Source organism: Urocitellus parryii, chromosome 1 (genome assembly GCF_045843805.1).
Source record: "Urocitellus parryii isolate mUroPar1 chromosome 1, mUroPar1.hap1, whole genome shotgun sequence".
Taxonomy (NCBI): Eukaryota; Metazoa; Chordata; class Mammalia; order Rodentia; family Sciuridae; genus Urocitellus; species Urocitellus parryii.
The window spans coordinates 250,463,649-250,478,076 of NC_135531.1; the positions used below are offsets into that span (position 1 = coordinate 250,463,649).

At 38.7% G+C, this 14,428-nt stretch overlaps 1 protein-coding gene and 1 pseudogene across 1 annotated transcript in view; one reads left to right on the plus strand and one right to left on the minus strand.

Annotated features, from left to right (window-relative positions):
• Window positions 1-3,462: 3,462 nt before the first annotated feature.
• On the minus strand, window positions 3,463-4,415 carry LOC113194310 (mortality factor 4-like protein 1 pseudogene; annotated as a pseudogene).
• Window positions 4,416-12,188: 7,773 nt separating this feature from the next.
• The window catches only part of Casp8 (caspase 8), a 43,602-nt gene continuing 41,362 nt past the window's right edge, over window positions 12,189-14,428 (plus strand). The window contains exon 1 of the mRNA XM_026405355.2: window positions 12,189-12,232. Within this exon, the coding sequence (XP_026261140.2) occupies window positions 12,208-12,232 (25 nt within the window). The 5' untranslated portion in view covers window positions 12,189-12,207. The remainder of the gene's footprint in view (window positions 12,233-14,428) is intronic.

Sequence of the window (14,428 nt, forward strand, 5' to 3'; positions counted from 1 at the left end):
ATGGGAGATCTTTCCACCTTCTAAGGTCTTCTTCAGTTTCTTTCTTTAGTGTTCTGTAGTTTTCATTGTAAAGATCTTCACTTCTTTTGTTAGACTGATTCCCAAATATTTTATTTTATTTTTTGAGGCTATGGTGAATGGGGTAGTTTTATTAGCTTCTCTTTCAATGAATTCATCTCTGATATATAGGAATGCATTTGATTTACGGTATTAATTTTATATCCTGCTACTTTACTGAATTCATTTATTAGTTCCAAAATGTCTCTGGTGGAACTTTTTGGACCTTCTAAATATAGAATCATGTCATCAGCAAATAGTGAGTTTGAGTTCTTCTTTTCCTATTTGTATCTCTTTAATTTCTTTCTTCTGTGTAATTTTCTGGCTCGAGTTTCAAGGGTGATGTTGAATAAAAGTGGGGAAAGAGGGCATCCTTGTCTTCTTCCAGTTCTTAGAGAAAATGCTTTCAATTTTTCTTCATTTAGAATGATATTGGTCTTGGATTTATCATATATAGCTTTTACATGTTGATGTATGATGCTACTATTTCTGTTTTTTTTCTAGTGTTTTAAACATGAACCAGTGTTGTATTTTGTCAAATGCTTTTTCTCCATCTATTGAGATGATCATATGATTCTTGTCTTTAAGTCTATTGATGTAATGAATTAGATTTATTGATTTCCATACGTTGAACAAAACTTGCATCCCTGGGATGAACCCCATTTGATTGTGGTACACTATCTTTTAAATATGTTTTTGTATGCAACTTTCTAGGCTTTCATTGAGAATTTTTGCATCTATATTCATCCAAGATATTGATCTACAGTTTTTTTTCCTTGATATGCCTTTGTCTGGTTTTGGTATCAGGGTGATACTAGCCCCATAGAATCTCTTTGAAAGAGTTCCTTTCTTTTCTACTTCATGTAATAATTTGAGGAGTATTGGTGTGAACTCTTCTTTAAAGGACTTGTAGAACTCAGCTGAGAATCCATCTGGTCCTGGGTTTTTCTTGGTTTGTAGGCTTTTGATGGTGTCTTCTGTTTCATTGCTTGAAATTGAACTGTTTAAATTGTGCTTGTCCTCCTGGTTCAGTTTGGGTAGATCATACATTTCTAGAAATTTTGTCAATATCTTCAAGATTTTATATTTTATTGGAATATAAATTTTCAAAATAGTTTCTAATTTTCTTCTGTATTTCAGTAGTGTCTGCCATGATATTCCTTATGAATTTTAGTAATTTCATTCAGTTTTCTCTCTCCTTTGTTTCATTAAGCATGGCTAAGGTTTATCAATTTTATTTATATTTTCAAAGAACCAACTTTTTGCTTTATCAATTTTTCAATTGTTTCTTTTGTTTCAATTTCATCAATTTCAACTCTTATTTTAATTATGTCCCATCTTGTACAGCTTTTGGTGCTGACTTGTTCTTTTTCTAGGGCTTTAAGATGTAGTGTTAGGACTTTTATTTGTTGACTTTCTATTCTTTTTATGAATGAGCTCAATGCAATGAACTTTCCTTTTAGCATAGCCTTCATGGTGTCCCAGAGATTTTGGTATCACTATTTACCTCTAAGTATTTTTTTTTTCATGCTTATTTCTTCTGTTATCAATTCACCATTCTATAGTGTATTATTTAGTCTGCAGGTGTTAGAGAAGCTTCTATTTTTAAAAAATATTTATTTTTTTAGTTGTAGATGGACACAATATCTTTATTTATTTATTTATTTATTTTTATGTAGTGCTGAGGATCAAACTTAGGGCCTTGCATATGCAAGCTAGTGCTCTACCACTGAGCCATAACCCGAGCCCCTCTAGTTTTTATTTTACTGTTGACTTCTAATTTCATTCCAATATGATCTGATAGGATGAAGGTTATTATCTCTGTTTTTTTGTGTGTGTATGTGTTTGCTAAGAGTTGCTTTATGACATAAGATATAGTCTATTTTGGAGAAGGATCCACATACTGGTGAAAAGAAAGTGTATTCACTCATTGATAGATGAAATACTCTATATATGTTCATTAAATCTGAATTATTGATTGTGTTAAGATCTATCCAATGGTGAGAGTGGTGTGTGTCAAAGTCATCCAGTATTATTGTGTTGTTGTCTATTTGATTCTTGAAATTGAGAAGGGTTTGTTTAATGTATGTAGATGCTCCATTTTGGGGGGCATAATATTCATTATTGCTATGTTTTGTTGATGTATAATTTCTTTAAGAAGTATGAAAGCCCTTCTTTATCCCTTTTGATTAACTTTGGCTTGAAGTCAACTTTTTCTAATATGAAGATAGAAACCGCTGCTTGTTTACATAATCCATGTGAGTGATATATTTTTTTCCCATCCTTTCACCTTCAGTCTGTGGATGTCTTTTCATATGAGGTGAGTCTCTTGGTGACAGCATATTTTGGGGTCTTGTTTTTTAATCCAATATGCTAGTCTATGCTTTTGGATTGATGAATTCAGGACATTAATGTCCAAGGTTATTATTGAGATGATTTGCATTCCTGGTCATTTCTAGTTTTTATTTTGAATTAGTTTCTCCTTTGACTGATTATTCTTTTAGTGTAGTTATACTTGTCACTTTTTTCCCATTTCATCTTCATGAATATTTTGTTGAGAATATTTTGAAGTGCAGCCTTTCTGATTGCAAATTCTTTTAATTTTTGTTTAACATGGAAGGTTTTTATTTTACCTTTAAATCTGAAGCTTGATTTTGCTGGATATAGGATTCTTGGTTGGCATTCATTTTCTTTCAGACTCTTGGTATATGTTATTCCAGGATCTCCTATCTTTTTTTTTTTTTTTGAAATTTAAAGAAAAAATTTATTGATGATTTGAAAAACAATTCCTAAAGATTTGACTTTTCCAGAAAACTGTAGCTACACAATACATTGCGTCTATCATATTAAAATGTGTATAAGACACAAATGCAAAAACCATGAAACAAGCCACCATTTTTCAACAATTTGAGCAAAGATATAATGCCTAAGGAACAACATGGATGACTTTCGAAGGATGGGCTCTTTACTTTAAGCACCATTTAAAAAAAAAAGGAGCACAAATGGATGAGTGTGTTCAGTTATATACATTGAATGAAACATTTGGCACTAGGAATCAGAGCATTTTGTCATATAGCATTAACACATATTATAAAAGTGCGTAGTGTCAAAGGAATAGAACCACTAGCATTCAAAAGCAGCTTTGTCAACTAGGCAAACATTCTACAGCATGTCTCCCGGTTGTCCATCATTGAATACACTGGTAGCAACTTTGAAATGAAATTAAAAGAAAGGAAAAAAGGAGCAGTAACCCCTTTTATTTTCTCTGTTTAAATTCAAATAGAAAACAAACATCAATTTTGTTATACACTAACATCTTCAAAGTACATCATTTGTACAAGAGTAGGACTAAGAACAAAAATGTGTTTACAGAGATCCAAATACAAGTGAATGAAGAACATCTCCTCACACTGCTTTCTGATGGTATTCAGGAGGGGTGACTTCATAATTGCTGGCACTAAACAAAGTTGCAGAATTCTTTGCCAGGTACTTGAGGAAATCATGAAAATAATTCAGTAATAAAGCAAGGCTCTTCTCATCTAGAGGTGTATAGGCCAGCATTGCTCCAATTTGTACAAATAATCTCAGTAGATGTGGCGCTCCATACACCTGGGACATGGGTGCATCAGGATGATCTGCAAGGATTTCAGCATACTGTGGTCTCTCAAATTTGTAGAGCAGTTGAGTGCCCAGCATTACATTGAAGTATTCTTTTATTCCTGCCACAACTTCATTAACAGCATACTCCTTATTTCTGTGTTTCCTGGAGATTTCTTGTAATTTGCATAATCCTCAAGAATAGAATCCACATTCTTCTTTGCAGGAAGATAAAAGAGCTGTTTTTGTCCCAGTCATCAACAAGCCATGGTTTTAGCTCTTTAGGAATCTTTAACTTCAACTCTGTTCATAAATGTTTCTTCATTTTCAACAGTAGGATCTACCCGGGCCCTTTTCTTCCAAGGAGGTTGAGGTGTCTCACTGGTACTGCCACCATCTCCATTTCCAGGTGTTTTCTGTTTGTTCTTTTTGGTTTTCACTTCAACATTTTTCTGTTGCAGACCAGATGTCTTCTTTCCTGGAGCAGCCCCTCTCATCTTCCCCTCTGCATACTGCTCCTGATTGGCTTTTTGGAGTTCTCGATGTTTCTGCAGACTGGTGTCCACGTACTGGAGCACTCTGCTCTCTGGAACCCATTCATCCCAATTTTTATTCCAACCACTGTAATGTATAAAGTATTTCACTTGTTTGTCCTTGATGGCCACCTTAACGCACTTTGCTTCATAAAGGAGAGGCCCATGAAAGCACAGCACTCGATTACCCTCCTGGAATTTCGGCTTCGGGTCCTGCTTGGGCGCCATTTACAAGTGATTCACCGCCTCCTCCTTCTCCCACCACCCCCGACTACCGCCCCCTACTCTCTACCCCACCCAACTTCAGGATCTCCTATCTTTGAGGGTCTGGGTTGAGAAATCAGCTGAGATCCTTTTTGGTTTCCCCTTACATGTAATCTGATGCTTTTCTCTTGCAGCCTTTAAAAATCTATCCATATTCTGTATGTTAGGCATTTTTATTATAATGTGACTTGATGTGGGTCTGTTGTAATTTTGCACATTTGGGGTCCTATAAACCTCTTGTATTTGATTTTTCATTTCATTCTTTTGATTGGAAATTTTCTGATATTATTTAATTGAAAAGATTGTGCATTCCTTTGGTTTGTATCTCTGCACCTTTTTAAAAATTTTTTTATTTTTATTTTTTTAGTTTTCGGCAGACACAACATCTTTGTTTGTATGTGGTGCTAAGGATCGAACCCAGGCCGCACGCATGCCAGGCGAGCTGGCTACCGCTTGAGCCACATCTCCAGCCTTGTATCTCTGTTCCTTTATCTATCTGGATAAACCTTTAATTTAGTCTTTTCACGTTATCCCTTAGTCCTTGGAAGTTCTGTGTCAGGAGCTGCCACATAGGAGCTGAGCACCCCTAGCTTTGAGTGATGGAAATGTGGAGACTGGCTTCCCTCACCTGGAAGCAGGTGGATCCCCATCTCTGCTCAGCAGAGGAGCACAGCTTTGGGAGTGGGCTGCCCCTTGTAACATTACCTCTTTTGCCTTATATGGATGGAATGTTCTTTCAAACAGCCTGGCCCAATAAAACCAGGGTTCAAGGTGTTCATCTCTCTCTTTCCTGCCTGCATTGTCCACTCTGTGGAAGCTGGGTCAGAGGAGCTGTCACAGAATCCAAAGAAAAAGCTATTTTCTCTGTCTTTGTATGATTTTTTCATGCCAGCCCAGTTGACTGGAGTGAGCCTGACTGATATGTGTCATGACAGTTCTGTTCTTGGTTTCTTAACATCTTCTCTCGTGGTCAACTCTGTTTTCAAGATTATATATTTTGTCTTCATTGCCTGAGATTCTGTCTTCCAAGTGGTCTTATCTGTTGGTGATGCATTCACTTTAATTTTAAATTTGGTTTATTTAATTGTTTCCTTCATTTCAAGGATTTTTTTTTCTTTTTTTCAGATTCTCTCTTTATTGAAGTGATGTTTTGCTACCTGTATTTGCTCTCTTACATCATCCTTTACTTTGAAGATCAGTTTAACTATGTACATTCTAAACTCCTTCTCTGACATTTCTTCCACTTTAGTGTCAATGGATTCTGTTATTGGAGTATCTTGGTTTGCTTGGGGCAATTTGTTCCCTTCCTTCTTGATTTTTGTGTATCTACCTATCTAACACTATGGATCTGAGGGAGTGGAGTTTCTACCCTGTGGACTTATCATGTTCCTGAAGGTTTCCAGTACCTTCCTGTTTAGGGGGAGACAAATGATAACAACAACCAGCTCAAACAATTTACAGCATTAAACCAAATAGTTCCTACAATGATGTATACAAAAATAATTATCACAATAAACAAATGATATGATCAGTTATTCCCTATAACATAAATAGCAAGTTTGTAAAAGTTTCAAATGGTGGATAGGGAGAGAACAGAAGTGATATAGGATGTGATGATTATGAGGGAGGAGGTGAGAAGACAGAAGTAAAAGATTAAAGTAAGAGTGAAAGAGAGAACAATTGATATTGGCTGTTAGCAGAAGAAGAGAGAATCAAGGGAAACAGGTAGGATAAATATATATATAAATAAATATATATATATATATATATATATATATATATATATATATAATTTTTTAAAAGTTAAAAGTAAAAGAATAAAAACAAGGGGCTGGGGTTGTTGCTCAGTGGCAGAGCCCTTGCCTCACACATGTGAAGCACTGGGTTTGATCCTCAGCACCACATAAAAATAAATAAACTAAAGATATTATGTCCATGTATAACTAAAAAAATTTTTAATAAAAGAATACCAAATAAAACTAAAATAAATTAATCAAACATCCTAGTTCACAAAAAACTAAAACATGTAAAATAACTGGCTTCAAAAATGCTAGAGATGAGGAGGGGGGGGAGGAAAATCTACAAATATCCATGTACAATTAAGGTCACAATTAATTAGTGAAAAAAAAATTTTAAAAATCTTGATGAAAAGTTAAAGAATTCTTTCTGTTGGAGTTCAAAATATTCTCAGCTTTTCTTCTTAGCAGTGTTAGGTGGGGTCTTCTGGAGTGTGAAGCTCCACCGTCTGGAATGCTAGAGTGAGAGTTCCTGGAGGCCAGGTTTAAGCTTGATGGGCTCCAGCCTCTTTGCTGAATGCTATTTGGTCTGGAGATTTGATATCAGCACACCTCCAGCACTCACTACTTGCTGGTCCACATTAGAAGACTTTACCCCAGGGATTTCCCCTGGGTTCCACTTGAGTGGTAGGGGAGCCAATTCTTAGTTCCCTAGGTTACCTGCAGACCTCATGTTTCCTTGTCTCGCTTTCAGTCTCCAATTTCCCCTGTGCCTGCCCTTCCAGGTTCCTGGCCAGATGTGTCTCTCCCAGCCAGTTCTGCAAGTAGTCGGATTGGAGGGGGAGAGGTAGAGCTGAGTGGGTTTCTGCAACCAGTTGTCCCCTATGTGAACCCCTCTCCATGTTTGATTTTTTTCTAGTCACTTAAGCACAGTCTAGGCCAAGCTGTGTGTGTTTACTGGGCCTGTATTTCAGGCCAAACTCAAGTTTGCCAGGAATTGGCTTCCTCTGTTGCTGGTCCCCACAACACAGCTGCAAAATTGTTCCTTCCTTTGTCCTCCACATGCTGCCTGGAGAGATGGAGGCTTTTTTCCTCCACCCACGAACATCCTGCATCAAATCCATCAGGTTTGTTGGGCAACGACCTTGGTCTTTAAACGCTCTGTACCCAGACATGCCTCAAGCCTCCCTGAAATGTGGGTTCCTTTAATTCCCTTATCTCTCTACTATGCTCATGGAGGGACCTCTATGGCTGGAGCTTCCTGCTGGCTGTGGCAGCAGCTGTGCCTCTGGGAATTTTTTCCTTATTCAATTATATCCAACCCCCTATGTTCCCTGTCTGCTTTGAATGTCCAGTTTTAAATTCTAGTAAGTACCCCCCCCCATCCCACTTTTATTTTGTTCACCCACCTTGCAGAGAAGCTGCCTGTCTGCTTTCTTGATTTCATGCCACAGGGCAGCCAGGAACATGACCTCCTCTATTCCACCATCTTTGATTTTCTCAAGCTAATAATAATCTTGAGGAAGAAGAATAAAGTTAGAGAGGTATTATACCCCCTGATTTTAAAGTATATTACAGGGGCCAGTGATATGGCTCCATATTAGAGCACTTGCCTGGCATGTACAAGGCTCTTGGTTCAATCCCTAGCATTAAAAAAAAAAAAAGTATATCACACTCCCCTATTCAGAGAAGTACTATTCACAATTGCCAAGTTGTGGAAGCAACATAAATTCCCACCAAGATATGAATGAAATAAAAGAAAATAAAAGAAAATGGAATATAATTTAGTCTTAAAAAGGAAGGACATTCTGCCATTTGTGACAACAAGAATGAACCTTGAAGACATCGTGCTAAGTGAAATGTGCCAGTCACAGAGACAAATACTGCATGATTCTACTCATATGTGCTATCTAAAATAGCCAAACTTATGCAATTGAAAAATGGAACTGGGGAGCGGGTGAAATGGTCATAAAGCTTCAGTTAAACAAGATAAGTATGTTCTAGAGATTTTCTGTACAACATTGTACAGAATCATCCACAGCACTGTATTGTACATTGAAAATTTTTATTAAGGGGTTACATTTCTTTTAAATGTTCTTACCACCATAAAATAAAATTGATAAAATGATGAAAAAGAATTCATATACATAAAAAGGTCAAATTGCATTTCCATTTAATAAGTAATAAAAAGAAATTTTTGATCAATTTACACTCAGGAAATTTTCTGTATTGAGGTAGACAGAAAGAAAAAAATTTTCTAACTCAATTTTTAATTGGCTTTGTTTGCAATTCTATAATCAGGCAGCATTCTAAAATAAAAGTGGTTCAGAATGTTCTATTCTTCCACATGGGCTGGTTATATTTATAGCCAGATCCCAATTCAGTTTGCAAGATGCACATACCCCTGAATCCACAAGCACAACATAAATAATTTCTTTTTAAGACACTGTTGCAGAAAAATCCTATAATCATCTCCAGAAAACCTGAAATTTTTTTTGAATAATGTAATGCCTCTTCTGTAATTTTTTTTTTTTTTTTTAGGACTGGATACCGAACTCAGGGGCACTCTACCATGAGCAACATCACTAGTCCTTTTTATTTTTTATTTTGAGATATGGTCTTATTAAGTTGCCAAGACTGACCATGAACTTGTGATCCTCTTGCTTCAGTCTCCCAAGTAGCTAGAATCACTGGTGTGTGATACTGTGCCTGGTTCCAAAGGAAAAGTCCTAACTTGATAAAAATCATCACACTCCAACGAGTTAGAGGATTTGAAGTTCACTGAACACTCATAAGCTGTGGTCAACTTGAGGAGAACAGAAGTTTCCCGGCTGTGCCTCCCTTCAGACACTCACCCACTGCCTCTGCACCGAGTCTTCTGTGGGGAGGGTAGTTTTCCCTTGGGAGGCCTGCCAGGTAAAGCCTTTGTAATTGCCTATAGTCAGGCCAGAAATATTCTAACATAGGATTTGGTCCTAAAACCAGACTCCTCAACTTCATCTTTTGATTTTTTTGAAACTCATAAGAGGAACATAGATTATTCTATCATGGATCCTTTTAAGACACTGTGGTAGAAAAATCCTATAATCATCTCCATAATTCATGGATCCAAATGGGTTGGTCTTTGAGGGCCTGCCTGTGTGCTGAATCAGGTTAATAGTCTGAGGTCACAACAGACCAGGGTCATGATCAAGATCACTCCAAGCAGCATGATAAAGTCTCCCTGGAGGATACAGCATAACCCCGAGCTCCAACATGGACAAGCCAAGAAAAGGTAATCCACTAGGTCTACTTTAGAGAGAGAATTTTTCCTAAGCCTGTCAATGGTTTTACTTTGGCAAGCTTGTTGATCCAGGTACAAAATGAGTCATTGCCAATTAAATAGCCCTCTCCTTGGCCAACAGAAAGGGTGCATTTTTCTAATATTATTTGAGGAATTTGAGGCTCTGTCATGCCTTTGAAGCTAAAGTAGTACTATTAACAATCTCAGTGAGGGTCAAAGACAAATTGTGCAGGACACTTTCTGATTCAATTATCTCAACATATGCTTGAAGCACATGTTCATGTGAGCAGAGTTAGCAATATCATACCTGGCAATCAATGTGAGAATGAGATTGATTATCTGCCTATTTGGGGTTCCCAATCTGTTTTAGTCAGCTTCTTTATTGCTGTGACCAAAAGACGTGACAAGAACAATTTTAAGGAGGAAAAGTTTTAGGGCTCACAGTTTCAGAAGTCTCAGCCCACAGATGGTTGACTCAATTCCTTGGGGCCCAAAACAAGGCAAAACATCTTGGTAGAAAGGTGTGGCAGAGAAAAGCAGCTGGGGATGTGGTCACCAAGAAGCAGAGAGAGAAACTAAGCTCAGCTCAAAAAACATATACCCCCAAGGATGGGGTTGTGGATCAGTGGCAGAGTGCTTGCCTAGCATGTGTGAGGCAAAAGCAGCTGGGGATGTGGTCACCAAGAAGGAGAGAGAGAGAGAGAGAGAGAGAGAGAGAGAGAGAGAGAGAGAGAGAGAGAGAGAAACTAAGCTCAGCTCAAAAAACATATACCCCAAGGCTGGGGTTGTGGCTCAGTGGCAGAGTGCTTGCCTAGCATGTGTGAGGCACTGGGTTCGAGTCTCAGCACCACATATAAATAAATGAATAAAATAAAGGTTCATCCACATCTAAAAATATATTTAAAAAATATATATATATACCCCAAAGGCATGCCTCCAATGACCCACCTCCTCCAGCTACCCCTACTTGCCTACAGTCACCACTCAGTTAATTCTTGTCAGGGGATTAACCCACTGATTGGGTTAAGGCTTTCATAACCCAATCATTTCACTTCTAAACCTTCTTGCCTTGTCTCACACATGAACTTTAGAGGGACACCCCACATGTAAACCACAACACCATCTTACTTGGTATAGTGCCATGTGCTCAATGAATGGGGATATTTGAATTCTTGGAAATCTCTTACTAATACCTATATGTGCATCTTCATTGGTAGGTGAAAGGCAGGTGACAACATGACTTTTATAAAAGAAATACTCTAATAGTGCTGAGAGTATAAATGTCATTATTTACCACAGGGTCAACCAGCCAGAAGTCCCTACAGGCGGCAAAGTGTATGAATGGAAGTCAGAAGTTCATGTAAGGCGGGATGGAGTATAGGAGAGGAGAAGCCTCTAGTGCCGAGGCCAGGAGAGCCCCAGTGGTGCATCTCACATCCCTTTTCCCAGATGTTCCACTTGACCACAACTTTCATAGGAACAAGATGGCATCTATGAAGGTGGTTAATGAAACTGGCAATTTGGAAGTCTGTGGAAGAGAGAGAGGAAGTTTAGGTCTACACCTCCTCCACCCCTGGAGTGCTAAAGTGCTCAAGTCCTATCAGAGAGTGGGAAAAGCCTTGTCTTGGGATGGTGTTTCAATCCATGTGACTGAGCCTCAGTTTTGTCATCCATAATATGGGAGAATAATCCCCTGCACTACTGTACTACTGTGAGAATTAGTCACAGTTCACAAAAGGGATGCAGTGTACAGTTGTGGCTCTAGTTGTTACTGCCTTGTTTATAAAAATGTACACAATTTGAAGGCAAAAGGAGAAATTCAAACAGGAAACAGGTTGAGAGTGGCAAAGAGGGGGTGTGGGGCTCAGGGACTAGGCCAGATCACACTCACATGACTTCTATTCCAGGCTCACCTGGACAATCACATGAGCTACAATTTCTGAGAACATAGCCAGGGACTCGAGTATTTTTGTCCATACTGGGCCAGAACCCCTTCTCCTTTTAGTGAGTGTACAGCTTTCCCACGTTTCAGCTACAGACCAGCTTTGATCCTTTAAGAAGAGCCCCTGAGATATGATCTTGGGGAAGAGGCTGGTCAATGATTTCAGGCTGAGATTTGGACCAGGGCACAGAGGGAAAATCCCACCCCTGGACTCACTGCAAAGAATAACCAGCACAAAATTTGCCGTTTTATTTATTTATACTAAACAGAGTCGAAAATGCTTTCCAACAAAGTATGCCCGGCTTCCTTGTTGGCAGTGGGTGCATTGAATTAGCTGTCATTTCCCTCTGGAGAGGCTGGAAATCAGCACAGGCTCCTTTAAATATTCAAAGTTTCCTGTTGGAGCCAGTCTTCTCTGTCCTTCCAGTTTGGGGTGTAAAGTTGACTCTGGTTCTTTTGACTGAGAATTTTTCTTTCTCTTTTGCCAAAGACCAGAGTCTGCCCTTCTGCTGGAAGAAAATGTTTTCTTTCACAGGTGCTCCTTGCTTTATCTCTGGTAATTTTTAAAAATCCTGCTAAATTCACTAGTACATTCTGGACGGGAGAACAGAGAAACAGGAAGAAGGGAGCTGGAGGAGGCAGACAAGCCGGTAGAGTGATCGAAAGTAAAAGAAAGCTTCTTCCTGGAGTCCCCGCCCCCCACCAGTCTGTTTTTCGGGGATTTTCTCCCCTGTGGACGAGTCTTGGATATTGAAGCATTTGGAATTAGGCAGTTTGGGGGACGTGGTGACTGGGATGTTTCCGGAAAAGGTTGGATCAGGTGAGTGCCTGGTGCAGTGGTGGCTTCTTCTACTGGAAACCCAGAGGCCTCCCCCTGTCCTGCCCAGCGGGGGACATTCTGCTGTGTCCACATCTCCTTGGTTCCTCTGAATCACAGTGACTGCCTTGACACTCTTTGAATCTGTTGCACTTCTGTCCCTACAGTCTCCCCAGCCTCAGCCCAAGACACTGTCTCTGAACCAGTTTGGAGAATTGCAGAAAACTCTATTGATGGACTCATGTTTGTTTTCTCTTTTGTTTGGATCTGAGTTAATCATTCTGTGGGCTGGAGATGCCTGGAGTCCTCCTGTTTGACACCCACAGCCCTCTCCTTCCTTCTCACCCTCTTGATCTTCTAGGACAGCTCTCTAATGCTTTTCATGAGTCCCTGAATTAATCTATATCAAAGTATGTTTGGGGATGTGTATGCTATTTTTAAAACTCGTGGCCTTGGGCAAGTAATTTCTCTGTACTTCTGTTTGCTCATCATTAAATTAAATAATACATCCCAAGAGCATTGTAAAACTTGAAGGAGAGAAGGCCTGTCAAACAACAACCACTAATAATACTGACAGGCACTACTCAGGTACTCTAAGTGTTCACAATTATCTTCACATGTTTTAGTTTGCTCATTTCATTTCTTACTTTTTCTTTTTTTTTTTTTCTTCCGGTTCTATCGACTTTGCGGGTACCAATTTCACACTGTGTTTGGGGATATGTATGCTACTTTTAAAACTCGTGGCCTTGGGCAAGTAATTTCTCTGTACTTCTGTTTGCTCATCATTAAATTAAATAATACATCCCAAGAGCATTGTAAAACTTGAAGGAGAGAAGGCCTGTCAAACAACAACCACTAATAATACTGACAGGCACTACTCAGGTACTCTAAGTGTTCACAATTATCTTCACATATTTTAGTTTGCTCATTTCATTTCTTACTTTTTCTTTTTTTTTTTTTCTTCCGGTTCTATCGACTTTGCGGGTACCAATTTCACACTGTGTTTGGGGATATGTATGCTACTTTTAAAACTCGTGGCCTTGGGCAAGTAATTTCTCTGTACTTCTGTTTGCTCATCATTAAATTAAATAATACATCCCAAGAGCATTGTAAAACTTGAAGGAGAGAAGGCCTGTCAAACAACAACCACTAATAATACTGACAGGCACTACTCAGGTACTCTAAGTGTTCACAATTATCTTCACATGTTTTAGTTTGCTCATTTCATTTCTTATTTTTTCTTTTTTTTTTTCTTCCGGTTCTATCGACTTTGCAGGTACCAATTTCACACTGGTGCTTATTGTTACATGACGCCAAGTCTTTTTATTTTTTTAAATTGACACATAATATTTGAATACAGTACCCTGCTCTTCCGGTTCTATGGACTTTGCGGGTACCAATTTCAAACTAGTGCTTGTTGTTACACGATGCCAAGTCTTTTTATTTTTTTTAGATTGACACAAATATTTGAACACCTTTTTGGGGTATGGTGTGGTAACTGGGTGCACGTATACAATGCATAAAAATCAGATTCACATTTCCAGCTCTCACAAATACTTAGGACAATATGAGAACATAGTTGGTTCATGGCAGAGGAGTTGCTGGTGGGGATGTGATGCCTATCAGACCAAGCCCTAAACCTTCCACAGCCCCACCTACCCACCAATCCCTGGCCTGATCCAACTTGAAAACCTTTGCCAACCAACAGGGACAAATGCATTTTGCAGGCTGCCAATGTATTTAAGCATGTCTTCCTACACTTTCGCTGAGTGTCTGCAACCAGGAATTCCATGTTCATACCTGTTGTCCCACTACAGAATTCCCTTTTCTTGTTGATTTGTAGGCAGTTTTGGAATATTCTAGATATCATTACTCCTTCTCTGGTGCTGGAACGAATTCATGAAATATTTATTGAATGAAAAAATTAAAGTCATGTTGGTTGGCACAGAAAAATCTTTAAGATTCTAAAACATGAAGAGAAAGTGTTCTTGGTTATCATTTGGTCTAAATTGTTCATGTGGAGGGAGGAAATGGGGTCAGGAAGTTAAATGACTCATCCAAAGTCGCAGCCAGACCAAAGTTAGGTGTCCAGGATTCCTGTCTAGCTGTGCTCCATACACCCCAGCCTGCTTTTTTCAGCTGGAGAAGTAGACAGTGCCACTCAAGCTGCTCAGAGCCAGCCCTCTTCCTATAGTGTTT